At 38.9% G+C, this 14,074-nt stretch overlaps 1 protein-coding gene across 1 annotated transcript in view; it reads left to right on the top strand.

Annotated features, from left to right (window-relative positions):
- The window catches only part of dazl (deleted in azoospermia-like), a 16,440-nt gene extending 2,366 nt beyond the window's left edge, over nt 1-14,074 (top strand). Inside the window, exons 2-10 of the mRNA XM_030148077.1 lie at nt 347-469; nt 1,567-1,658; nt 4,926-4,977; nt 5,064-5,124; nt 5,239-5,378; nt 10,465-10,545; nt 11,311-11,361; nt 13,744-13,776; nt 14,006-14,074. Of these exons, the coding sequence (XP_030003937.1) occupies nt 347-469; nt 1,567-1,658; nt 4,926-4,977; nt 5,064-5,124; nt 5,239-5,378; nt 10,465-10,545; nt 11,311-11,361; nt 13,744-13,776; nt 14,006-14,074 (702 nt within the window). The remainder of the gene's footprint in view (nt 1-346; nt 470-1,566; nt 1,659-4,925; nt 4,978-5,063; nt 5,125-5,238; nt 5,379-10,464; nt 10,546-11,310; nt 11,362-13,743; nt 13,777-14,005) is intronic.

The following is a 14,074-nucleotide window of genomic DNA, read 5'->3' on the forward strand; positions in this document are numbered from 1 at the left end:
CAAGAATGTACAAAGCAGTAATAAAAGCAAATTGTGGCTGTTTTGAAGAATCTAAAACATAAAACATGCTTTGAGTTATGTCACACTTTTTTTTTAAACTACATTATATGTGTTCATTCATTGTTTTGATGCCCTCAGTGAGAATCTACAATGTAAATAGTCATGAAAATAAAGAAAAAACAGGTGAGTCCAAACTTTTGACTGGTAGTGTATCTGACACTAGGTCAAACCCTCAGGCTTCACTTCCACTTTAGGAAGTACTTTTGATTTATCTGAGTGAGTATGAAAACTATATTATGTAATATAGTACAGTTCAAGAATCCATCCATTGTTTTTTTTATGTCAGGATGCCCACGAGCAGAGGAGCAGTACCCAGATTTTACCCAGCTCTCGGATGGCTAATGGGTACATTCTACCTGCGGGTAGAGTGACTCGCAATGCCCTGTTTGTGGGTGGCATGGATATGAAGGTAAGCCTTCAACTTTCTTGTACCATCAGCAAATAGTAGTATCTGATAATACGATCAGCTTTAAGTTGCACATTGAGAGGAACTGAATACTTAAATCTAGAAATTGACTGAGTAATGCATACCTGATGTGAAATGTGCATACACATCGTGAGTAAAATGTCTGCTGTGTACCTACGTTTTCTCCTCAGTGGAACTGCATTATTAATTCAATCAATTAAATTTTATGTATGTAGCATAAGAAAAATTTTCTCATGACACATATGTTTAGAACTGGTCAAACCAGACTTTTAAGCCAAATTGTAATTGTAAGTGCAATATCAGTCAGTGAGATTATATACTCGTGAACATCAAGGTTTTTGTTGATTCACTTTTAAAATGCAAAGAATGGCTATCTTTTGTGAATTAGTGACACGTCAGAGGGAGATTTTTTAATTTAGATTTTTTTAATTTATTGTTTTTATTCTACTTGAAGTTTCTGTTTGAACTAACATTTCTAGACTGGTAAATTTGCAACTGTCACTCACAATATTGGCCAAAATAATTGCAATATGACTTTCTCACAAATCGGGCAGCCCTACTCTGTAGTATCCCTTAAATATTATAAAGTACCTGTTATTGACTGCTGTTTACTACCAGCTGCAGTCGATGTTATGTCCTTAGTTTTGAGTTTCAGTCTTATTTACCATTTTAAGAATGGAATTTAGGACTGCATTGAGCCTGTACCAGGAGGATCTTCATATAAGCAAATGTGAATAACCAAACAGAATACAAACAAAAGAATTGTTCGGTAGTACTTTATACAGGGTGTCCCATAAGTCTCCATACATAGGAGACATAATACATTCCATACATATATGGTTCTAACATGTATTTCTTTATATTTCTTCTTTATAGTTCTTCAGCAGTGGAGGACACGCATTGAAATGTGTTCCCGACAAAATGGCAGTCATATAGAGCATATTATGTAAATAAAAATGGTTTATGTCAAGAAACGTTTATTTTTCCTATGTATGGAGACTTATGGGACACCCTGTAGAATGACTATGGTCAGGTATAATATCTAACATCCAGTTTTTCACTTGAATTATAATCCATAGGTGGATGAAAATGACATACAGGACTTGTTTGCACGATTTGGTTCTATCAAGGAAGTAAAACTTATCAGATACGCTGGAGGGATCTGCAAAGGGTGAGTCCTACTCCCAAGTGTCAGTGCTTCACTACCTTCACCTCTGAAAAGGTATTGTAACTGGTCCTGCCTGTCTGTCTGTCTGTCCACACCTGTAAGTTAAAACTACAACACATGAAGACTTACGAGTTTTACACAAGCCATTTCTGCACCATCTCTGTGTTTCTTACAAGATGGTTCCTGATATGGATTCGGACTGTAGAATTTTTTTTATTCTTGACTACTCATTAAAATAGGACACTTTTGGACATTTTCACCATTTTTTTCTGACAAATTGAAAATGTCTTTTGCTGTGAAAAAATTAGACACATACACAACAACAATAATAAGCATGATCAATTAAATTCTTTGCTGACTCAAAAGTGAGGATGTTTTCATTAAATTTGTAAAGCCACCATACTTAATGGTTTTTCATGACTTAAATTCACTTAAAATGTGTTGTTTACTGTCATTATTTGTTCCTTTTCAATAAAATATCTGTGCATACCTAATCTGATAATAGTACTGACACTACTAACAGTGAAATCACATCCAATCCATCAAAAGTAACAAATTCACTATCAATGCAAATGATGCAAACGATTTTTTTTTTTTTTTCCTTGTTTTTTACCCTGAAGCTCACAGTTACACTGTACACTTATTAGTGATGAAAGTTTTCTGGGTTTTGCCGAAAATCCTTTTTTTTTTTCCGAAAACTGAGCGTATGTTCCAGTAAATTAACTCTTTCTTCGTCAATGACGAGATTTTGATTATGGAGACAGAGTCCGACAATTCAATTTATGATGGAGCTTCAGAAGAACCTTTTAGAGACAGGAACGGAGAAATAGAAGGTGAGGGAGACGGAGCACGGGAAACACGGATCGGCTCGAGTCCAACATGGAGAATGAGGGGGGGGGGGCACGGAACCACACGGGGACAATGACAGACAGGAGGAAGAGAAAAGACACATTTATAGTGGACATTCAAGGAGACGACAGACAACCAGACGTGGGACAAGACAAAGGACACCTAGTCTGCATCTGTTAGACAGTGTAAGTTCAGATTCAGACTGTGGACACGGAACAGATTCAACACAGATGTGGTTCAGCTCCATAATGTCAGTGGGGACACAGGTAAGAGACTGTTTGGTTTGGCTTTAGTATGAAATAAATAAATACAAATATTCATACATAGATAAATAACTAGATGTCCATATAATTGTTTACAGATCAAACACAGCAGGTGGTCCAACAGGATGATGTGGTGCAGCCAAGGAAAGGCCAGATACCTACAGTATTTAGTGCATTTGTTTCTTGTTTTTCTTGAAAATAAGGAATATTGAAGTGTTTATATCAAAAAGCTAAACTAATATGTGTAAGACTCATAATTGATGTATGTAAATGTGTGAAGTTTATAAGGAACCTGGTGCTTTAGAAGGTGTTTTGTCTAAAGTTTGGTGTGGATTCCCCTAATATTTTGTAGAATGTTCGGATATCTCAGAGCTGTTTGTTATTATTATTGTTGTTATTATTATTTTATTTTGTGATTTTGAATAGTGTTACTGTTTGTAAATAAGAGAGTCAAAAATGTAAATAGGAAATCAGTTTTGTCTTGAAAATCAATGTTTGAAAAAAATGCAATTTTCTCTTTTTTGCTCAAAATTCAGTTTTTTCCTGAAAATGACAAATATTGAAATGTTTACATCTCACGAACAAGTGAAGATAGAATAAAATATTTTTTTGTGTTTAAAAGTTGAAGTTCTGTTCTTTCTTCTGATGTATTCAGTGTTCACTTACTCCTAACACAACGTTTTCAGTGAGCCTTCAAAGATTAGTGAAGATGACCGATCAAAAATAAATTCAAGCGGTCCTGGCTCAAGGAAACTGATAGAAGTGTCGATTTTCTGTCGCAGTACGTCCGGAAGACAAGCAAACCGGGTTTGTTACTAGAGCTGGGTATCATGGCAAATTTCCATAATTGATTCGATTTCGATTCATAAGGTTCTGAATCGATTAATCACGATTAGATTCGATTCAGTATTGATTTAATTCAGTATTAATTGATTGATTCAGATTAATTTAGTGATACCAAAGTACAATTTTGAGTTGTAACCTGATTATTTGAGTACTGCAGTCATGCAACACATCAATACTGGTATCAATATTAATATAGAAAGGAAATAAATCTGGCATTTCAGTAGTAAGTAGCTGAATGTGCTCTTAAATAATGAACAGGACAGAAACATTGCCATGTTTGTGCAGTGGCTCAGAACAGACTTCATCATTTTTATTCTGTTTTATGGCTGGAGGCTTCTACTCACTGGGGGGGGGGGGGGGGGCTCCATGATTGTTGATCGGAGTGGGGCTGGGGGGTGCGCACACTCCGTGAATGTTGGTCGGGGGGGGGGGGCGGGTGGGCGGGCGCGTAGCAGTCGGACATTGTCGCTTTACTCTTCCTCTAACTCAATACTCAGTCATAGGTGATAGTATGGATCCAAGTTAGTATTCCAAGAACGACCGGCTTCCGCGACTGGCCGGGCAGCCTGTTCCTTCACACTGTGGGTTCGAGTTTGAGGCCGGAGGACCTCCAGTGGAAGATTGTCTTCCCCACCCTTCCTCCGCGTCTTTTCCGCGACAGAGCTGTTGCGAGCAAGACCAAGTCTTCCCCAGGGTTTCGCGAGACGGAGCCGCCTGCAGTTCTGCGTACTCCCGGTCCTGCTCTGAAAAATCGATCTCATCCACTATTAATCGATTATGCAAAATTAAAATGAGATTGATCTAAAATCGATTAAATTGATTTTTTTTACCCAGCCCTATTTGTTACTCATTGAAGTCATTCAGAAAAGTTCAGGTTTTTTTTTCTTTCCTCACTTTCATCACTAACTTATAGTTACATGCAACACAGTACTTGCACAACATGCAATCTTTCCAAAAATAATCTTTTCCCGGCGAAACTACCACAATAACAACACATGGTCACCTGGTCATCAAAAACGATAAAATTATTCCAAAACTATTGCAAACATAGTAGGTAGACTGTCTGACGGTTCAAAACGACATGAATTGGTGTCTTTTCAGACCGCGGTGCCATTTTGTTCCCCTTCCTTTCTTGTGACATAGCTTCCCTTGCCTACCTGTGCTCCCTCTTACTAATTTTTCCCAGAAAAACCCCTGAATATGATGTAAGGGAGCGAGAGTGTGCATTCTTTTATTGTCTCGTTTTGAATGGTTCCCTCAGCTGTATACTCTTACTGGTGTGAGGTATGTAAACTCAGTTGTTTTCTCGTAGGTATGGGTTTGTGTACTTCAATGAAGATGTCAACATTCAGTCAGTTGTTGAGGTAAGCAGATGCACACTTAGCTGCCATTCTTCTGTTTTTATTTCATATTTGAGACTAATATGTTCCCTCTTGTGCTTTTTCTGTAGCAACAGATCAGTTTAAGGGGCCAGAAACTCAGGTTAGGCCCCGCCATAATGAAAGCAAGGAGTGCTCTACGTATGTGTTCTGTTTAACCTCAGAGCAATACTTTTTGAAGTATAAATTGAAAACTGCATAAACCATGAAATGCCATTGTAAATGTCATTTGTTCCCCTTATCCAGGGCCTAGGCCAGCCCACCTGGTTGGCTCAGCTCCCTGGATGAGCTCTGCTCAGTACTTTGACTGCTCTTGCCGTTCACCTATGGGAGGGGGTATGGCACAACCTTCACCTGTGCTCAGCGGAGGTAGCCCTTACAATCAGGTAACTCACAAGGACACAGTCAAGCAATGGGTAATCACATTTCATTAGACATATACAGGGTGGGGAAGCAAAATTTATAATATTTTGAGGTAGGGATTGAAAGACAGTGTATGACCAATTAGTTTATTGAAAGTCATGAGAATTTATTTGCCACAAGAAAATTGACACAATAGAAAATGTTTTTATTTTGTGTCCTCCTCCTTTCTCAGTAACTGTCTTCACAAGCTTCCTGAAACTTGCGCAAGTGTTCCTCAAATATTTGGGTGACAACTTCTCCCATTCTTCTTTAATAGTATCTTCCAGACTTTCTCGTAATAGTTTTGCTCATAGTCATTCTCTTCTTTACATTATAAACAGTCTTTATGGACACAAACTATTTTTGAAATCTCCTTTGGTGTGACAAGTGCATTCAGCAAATCACACACTCTTTGACGTTTGCTTTCCTGATTACTCATATGGGCAAAAGTTTCTGAAAAGGTATGGATAATAGTGTTTGGTATGATTATGACATCAATATATGTTTGGTTTCAAAACAATTGACATAGTGCCTGTTGAGAAAAAACAACTAAATGTTCACTGTAAATTTTGCTTCCCCACCCTGTAGAATGAAACTTAAAACTAGGGCCGGGTTTCATGGCCAATTTCCTTAATGATTCGATTTCGATTCATAAGGCTTAGTGATACCAAAGTACAATTTTGAGGTGTAACTTGATTATTTGACAGCTGCAGCCATGCAACACAGAATCAATATTGATATTAGAAAGGAAATAAATCTGACATTTCAGCAGTAAATAGATGAACCTGCTGTTAAATAATGAACAGACCAGAAACATTGCCATCTTTCTACAGTGGCTCAGAACGGACTTCTTCGTCATCTTTACTCTGTTTTATACCTGGTGCTTCTAGCCTTAAGGCACATTACTATCACCCTGGGGCACTGCAACCAGTTTGGGCCCCCTGAAACAGAACCATGTTGGGCCCTTGGTACAAGAAACTCACTGCAGGGGGAGGGTGGGCGGAGCTTTGTGATTTCCACTTTGCTATTCCTCTAACTCCACACTCAGCTACAGGTGATCGAAGTTAATATTTCTAGAACGACTGGCTTCCACGACCTGTCTGCACCGGCAAGTTCCTCCACAAGGGGCTCACGAGACAGAGCTGGCTGCGCTTCCGCGTCGGCAGTTTCCGGGTCATTTACTCACGGTCATGCTCCGGAAAAATCAATCTCATCCACCATTAATTGATTATGCAAAATTAAAAAGAAATTGATCCAAAATCGTTCAAATCTTTTTTTTTTACCCAGCCCTACTTAAGACGACCTTATATTCAGTGACTTTTCAAGTGTCAGACATATTTCCAGTGTAAGAGAATGAGTTTTCTCAATTGCGTGGTGTGAAATGGTCATAAAACACAGTTTGTGCTGTCTTTAGACAGTCTTCAGCTTGTCATGACAGTCAAACTTGTGTAATTCTATTATTATTTAATAATATGTTTTTAGCCTTGGCTCATGCAAACAGTCTTCTGAGTGTTTGCATGAGTATAACCAATAGATGTGCCCTCTACAGCACGAATCAGGAAACTGCAAATCATTATAAATTAAATATTTAACAAACAGAACAATATAATCCAATTAGTTGTGTTTTCTGGCTGCATAACAGTGATGTGAGTGGTGCAGTAGTGTACTTCTGCGTTGTGATCTTCCTCCTCTGCAGCTAAACTATTAAAGTAACTTTACTGCCACCTTCAGGCAGGACTGTTTTATGAGTACCTAGTTATATCCCCAGTTTTTTTTTTTCTTTGGAGTTTGAGCCCAAACCTCAAGTATCTGCCACAGACTGAATTTCATACACTAAATTCTCAAATTTGCTGATTGGGGCCAGGAACTCCCAAAGTGTGCTGCACAGGCTTCAGGGGGCTGTCTCAATAACGACATTCATAATACATGATTATGGCTGTTTCTCAATATCAAGAACGCAGAGTACAGTCTTGTGAACCCGGCAAGTCTGGTCTTGGTAAGAACGGTCCCGTAGAACAGACTTTTTAAGAACACAAGTCTCTCTGTAATTGAAACGGCTGGTACTTGTGAACTTTCCTCCCTGTTTCTGCTGTATTTCTGTCATCAGCTCCTTAATGTATTTCCCTCAAATCACCACATTGTCACTCGATTTGCTTTCAATACATTTGTACTAGTATTTACATGTCATTTATACATTTTGTCTATTTTTCAAAACTTTTAATACATTTCGTTGAATCCCATGTCATGATAATAACAATGCATTTCTCGCTATTCTTTTCTCACGTTCATGTTCTAGCATTATATCGCATCATCTTGTTGTGGTCATCTAGTCAAAAAACATTTCTGAATTAAGTTTTCACATAAGCCGCCGCAGCATTCGAGAGAAGCATGAAGTGCATCTTGGGATATTTTGCCAACCATGTCTACACAAGTCACCAGCCAGTGCCTCCGTAGTTTAAGCTAGCAGACAAGAACAACATCCATGTATTTCATGCATTCTTGGTTTATGTAAACTTTCAAATGGAAAAGTACTTTGGCCACGACTGATGATGTTTTGTGAGAACGGCTATTATCACTGCGCTTCACAAATAAAGGCCTAGGCCTTAAAGTAGGGACCTCCTTTTATGGGAGAGAAAGCCTCAGACAGAACTGGGCTCTGGGTAGGCAGCCATATGCCTTGTCTGGTTGGGGTGAATGGAAAGAAGAAAAAAAGAAAAACAAAAAGAGCAATAAACAACACAGACACTAGACAGGATGGAGGGAAGAACCACACATCAGGAACACATCATATCTGGACTCAGATACCTGCAGAAAGGAGCAGAGGGAGAGGACAGAGAAAACAAATTATGGGAAAGTGAAGACAGCACTTGGTGACATTCAGTGCTGACATATAAACACATAGAAGAAGAGGGGTTGAGAATGAGAGAAGAGGATAGGTGTTCAGTGCACAGGCCTTCCAGCCAAGGAGTAGGCAGAAGAACTAAGGGATACTTCAACAATATGATTTGTTAGAAAGGGAAGTTTAAAGTCTAGCTTTAAACAGCGAGTATAGGCCTCATGAAGGCAAACTAGGGTCTGATTTGGCAGAGGTGCCTGATAACCGAAGGCTCTGTCTAATGGTCTAATTTAGGAAACTCAGCACTGTGAGTAAACCTGCACTCTTGAGAATGTGGAGTTTCTCTTAGTTATAAGATCCAGTTTGGCCTTTGATCTCCTGTGTGTTGTGACCTGTCTGTTCAAAATCTTAATTAGTTTTAGACTCAGAGACTACATGTTCTGTTTATCTCTATGTCACAGGTGTCAAGCATGCGAATCGGGGGCCAAAACCAGCCTGCCAAATGTTCCAATCCGGCCTGTGGGATGACTTTGCCAAGTGCAGAAGATAGTAACAGTCAAGGGTGTTGAACTCGAAAATAATAGCATAATAACCTAGAAATAATGACTCCAAATGTTCTTGGTTTAATGTGAAAAAAAATATGACGTTATGCCTATAAATAATGTCAACTCCAATTTCTTCTCTTTGATTTATTGCAGAGAACATTAAACTCTGATATCCTTTAATAATAAAACATCAATAACTTGAACAAATATGAACAACCTGAAATGTCTAAAGAAAAATACATGTAATTTTAACAATATTCTGCCTGTTATGTGTCTTGGTAGATCTGATCTGTATTGCACATGTATAAATCATAAGTTGAGGCATAATAGATGAGTTTCAATGTTCACTAACAACAGTGATGCACGCGCAACTCGGAGGCGAGTACACGAGTACCAGCTACCAGCCAGCTCACATCAGCCGCGTACACCTCCAGGCTCTCCCCTGGAACTCGTGAATGAGCAGATATGTTTGCTCTAAAATGGTCCATTAACTGTCTCTATCCAAAAGCCGATCCCATCTTCTCTTTCACAGCCGCATAATTTGACTTGACCGCATGGGGAAGGTTGTCCCATAGTAGAAAAGTAGACTTGCACAGACGGGTGGGGAGTATTCTCACCAGCTCCCTGCTGAACTCACTGGTGTCACCCGCTGTAGCTCTGACTGCCACTTCCAGCTGCTTCACCCAGCTGAGGAAACTCTGGCTGCCAACGTCGGCAAAGGGAGCAGGTAGATCCACAATCGCTCTCTCTCTATAGGGTGATAGGTCAGGGGAAGCCCTCCTGGTAGGTTTAAAGGGGTCTTCATCATCGTACCACATGATAACAATTCTTTTTTTCCATGTTGCTAAGGCATGCAGGCTAACTATACTGAGAAGCTATGCTAACCACGGTAATAACTATAAACAGCAGTCGGCAGAACAGAACCACCGCTGCCACCAATGGAACCGAGCGGTCTTTATGCCCAACTTGTACTTGGTGAAAGTTAAGTAATAAACGGCACACAGGAGTTTAGCAGGTCCATCGTTTAACACGCTACAAACTCGGCGTGACTTCCGCCTCCAAGACTTAATGTATGTATATGTCACGTGAAACTCATCTATATTAATCAAATTTTTCTTATTTCTTCTTATTTTTCTTCAGAAATTTCAGTTTTTTCAGGTTATTCACATCTTTTTTTGGATAGTTTGTAAAATGTAAATGATTTCATAATTTAATCTTATTTTTTGCATATAAAAAATTTGGAGTTGTCATTATTTATAGGTTATTATGCTATTATTTGACTGGTCTGGCCCACTGGAGGTCAAATTGGGCTGAATGTGGCCCCTGAAAGAAAATGAGTTTGACATCCCTGCTCTTGTGTCATGCAGGAGGTGTTGTCTGTCTCACCTGTTCATCATACAGTCATTTTTGTAGATTCACCACATTGTTTCTGGTTTGTTAAGACTGACATTGAACTATGTAGACTATAGCAGACTGCCACAGTCTATAAAATCAATGAAAAATACTAATTATGAAGTGCTGCACAGATATAAGATGTAACACTTGTATAAATATACCACTGTAGGCTCAACTTTCAGTCTGTTTACAGACTTTGACTATATACAGTACGTAATATGCAATATTTTAATAGCTGTTTACTATCGGCTGTTCAGTACTGCAGTTCACTCTGTATTCTCTCTCTATTTACAGCCCTATCCATATTCTACTTTTGGAGGGAGCATGTTCCCACAGATGCCGATGAACTATGCCCATAATGCCTATGCCTACCTGGTATGTGCACATACGCACCCATACACCAATTAGAGTATCCAATGCAGGGTCCCCCCAGGAACAGAACATACGCTTCTGCATATCCAGGGTTTCTGCGGGTCATTAAAAAGCATTAAAAATCATTAAATAGATTTTGTGAAAATTAAGGCCTTAAATGGCATTAAAACATGAAATTCTTTGTCCAGAGGCATTAAAAGGATTACATCTGATGGAAAAAAACATTGTTATTCACGATTTATTTTGATTATGTAAACATTTAATAATTTTGATCAGAAGTATAGTGGGATGATGATTGACAGGCGGAACCCTTTAATTGGCTATTGTTTATGGCTGATACACAAAGTCACAACACTGGATGCTTGGAGTTCAGTGTGCTTTGAGCGTGCTCATGCTGTGGTGAAAGAGTGGAGGGAATATTAGCAAATGTCAGAAAAATGGGAAAATGCAAGTTTAAGCAGAAGTGATTAGAGGAACTATTCAGAACCTGGTTAAAGCCTGTCGACGGTAAACCGTCATAAAACTATATATAAAACTGTATCTGCCGTTGGACACAGGCATTACATTTGTTTAAAGTGGCATTAAAAAGGGCATTAAATTAGATTTGCTGATACCTGTAAAAACCCTGATATAAGTTGAAGGGTTGAGCCTGGCTTAGGTCATCTTGTTCCTGCTCGCCTCATCCCTCACACACCCATTCATCTGCTGTGGTCTGGTGTGATGTCTTGCCCTCTGTTTGACCCCTGACTCCTCTCCCCTGGTATGCAGTACACCCCACCTTACTGGACAGCGGACCAGAGGACATGGCATATCAATCAGGTGATTCTGCATGTACTGGGAATATGAGTGAATGTCTGTAAGACTGAGGGAAAGCAAAACATCTGTGATGTGAGAACCCTCTTATGGCCTGTGATCTGAAAACATTGTACACACTGAATTTTAAGTAGCAAGTCTATTATACATAGGGCTAGATGATGAATTTCAACAGGATTACAATGGAACTTGAGTCAGTAGTAGTGATAATTTTTGGAGAATTATATGTAATAAGAACAAATCTAACAGGCTGTTGCAAAGAGGAGAGAGTCAGAGAGAGAGACAACTTTTGTTACTTAATGTTATTAAAAGCTGTTGCAATGTAGTTAGTTTCTTAAAATTGCAAAACAGCAACCTAGCTATTCACCTATTCAACTCAATTCAGCTCAACATAATGAATGTCACTTAATCATAATAAGGCTGCGATATGTCATGTCTGTGATATATTTTCAACCTTTTTTGTATTATGCTTCTTTCTCCTGTTTTACTGCAAACCTACAGAGAAATGCTTCCAAATGTCACTTAAGGTTTATTGTCATACATAAATGTTTTAAAATCCAGTTCCTAGGCATTCTCTGACACATTAAACAGATGAAAGCTTGATGGGGCTGTAGAGGGGGAACTAACCAGCAAATTAACTGGTATCTGCTCCTTTATGCAAGGATAAACAAGTGGAGGGTCGAGAACCCTATAAAATGATTGCTGGTGGGCTACCTATATACGGAACATGTTTCAGATCAAATTGCCAGAAAAAGACAAGAGGATGGGAAGAGGGTGTAGTGTCCTCTAGTGGGCCTCATGTTCACAGCCTAGCACAGTAAAAGTCAGCTGACATTAGCCAGAAAACACTAGAATTGGTGCCATTGGCGCCCTGTCCTCTTCACAGATCAGAGAAGGTTCACAATGAGCACATGAGAGTTTGGAGGCACTGAGGCAAAGTTATACAGTCTGCATTTAGCCTGGCTGGTTTGGTGGTAGTACAGTGATGGACCAGGGAGGCATATCTTTGGAGAGTCTTTCCAATTCTTTATTTACAAATTTTGTCTGACAGTAGCTTTGAAAATACCCCTTTGAAATGTGTGCTGGATGTAATTTTGCATTGTCTTGTTGAAGTATGTGTAGGCGTCCCTGGAAAAGTTGTCATCTTGAAGGCAGCATATTCTTAGCATTAATGGTGCATCACAGAATTGCAAATGACATTTGGCAAGGACACTGACACAACCCTTAACCATGATAAAACCTGGCCTCTGGACCTACTACTGGTACCACCCCCCCCCTCCAAGAAAAAAGAAAGAAAAATAATAAAGAAAAAACATAAAACTGGTGGTTTCAAGCATTATGCGTGTTTTACACTGAGTGACGGTTCGTTCCAGAGTTTCTTTTGAGCCCAGAAAAGTTGACACTTCTGGATGCATTTATTAACACACTGCTTTTTTTTTTAACTGACATTTGTGGATGTGATGTGTTGTTATTGTTATCAATATCAATATCACTGTGGTTCTTGATGAAGTGCTTGATAATGGTTTGCCTCAGTAATTTAGTGCTTCTACTGGCTACAGCTCACTGGCGGTTGTTGATGTGCTGCTGTTGGAGGTTTTATGCATGTATGCACTGAAACACATCCAGATTTCTAGAATCTTTAGATTATATCATTTACTCTAGTCAGAAGCTTCAAATCTCTCCTAACTTTAAGTATTTTGACCATTTCCTCATACATTTGTTGACAAACTGGTGGTCCTCAGCCTATCTTTGCCCCTAAAGGACTAGACCTTCCCCGGATACGGCATTTATACAAAGCCATGATTACAATCACTGGTTCACATCACCTGTTTCATAATAACATTGTGTTTCAGTATTTAAATGCATCATTAACCCTAATTTTGAATGTGTTGAAACCTGAATGTGAGGATTAGATTTATATTTCTAAACGAAAATTAGTCAACCATAGAAAACATGAAATATGTGTTCATGCTGTCTACAGTGATGCGCAAGTAAATTTTAATATGACTGCGGGTATTTTTCATTTTCATTTTCTATACTTAACCAACAGTTTTTTCCTTTGAATTTCTTTGTAATTATATTTTTAAAGAAATCATAAATGTCTAGTCAAAGGGACACAAACAGGGAATCCTCTTGTCTTCCATTTGGCAGCATTATTAATTTATGTTCCACAATAAATCAATATTGAACAGTATGGAAAAATGGGACGAAGGCAAGTATTTTTATACCATTCTGTTGCTTGTGGCAAGAAGCGTCCAGTAGATGGCATTGTCCGCCCAGTGTTTACATCTGTGTTACAGCGTAACAGTAGCTGATGTCTTCTCTAAAGCGTATATTAGACATTTCTGCAAGCTTGATTTGTACTGTTTCATCCTCCTTAATTTTCAGAGCTGTGTGGACTGTGGAGTCCAGACGATGAATGTACAGTAGTTCACATTTACTGAGCCCCTACCAGGTAAAGTTTATAACGTTTTTGGTTCCTCTGATCTTTGTTCAGTCTGTCCTTTATGTCCACTCTCTGTAGTCTTCCAATACTAAGTAAAACATTTTTCTTTTGTTATCACTGTATTGACACCATGTAAGCTGTAATCCTAAAAAGTATGTGAATAAAGTGAAGTTGTAATATGAACTTCTTTCTCCTGCTTCCCAGATAGAGGCTAGAGTTTGCCACAGCTCCGACAGGATGATACAGATGTTCTGGATGGATGGAAACAACTAA

The sequence above is a fragment of the Sphaeramia orbicularis genome, chromosome 11 (genome assembly GCF_902148855.1).
Source record: "Sphaeramia orbicularis chromosome 11, fSphaOr1.1, whole genome shotgun sequence".
Classification (NCBI taxonomy): domain Eukaryota; kingdom Metazoa; phylum Chordata; class Actinopteri; order Kurtiformes; family Apogonidae; genus Sphaeramia; species Sphaeramia orbicularis.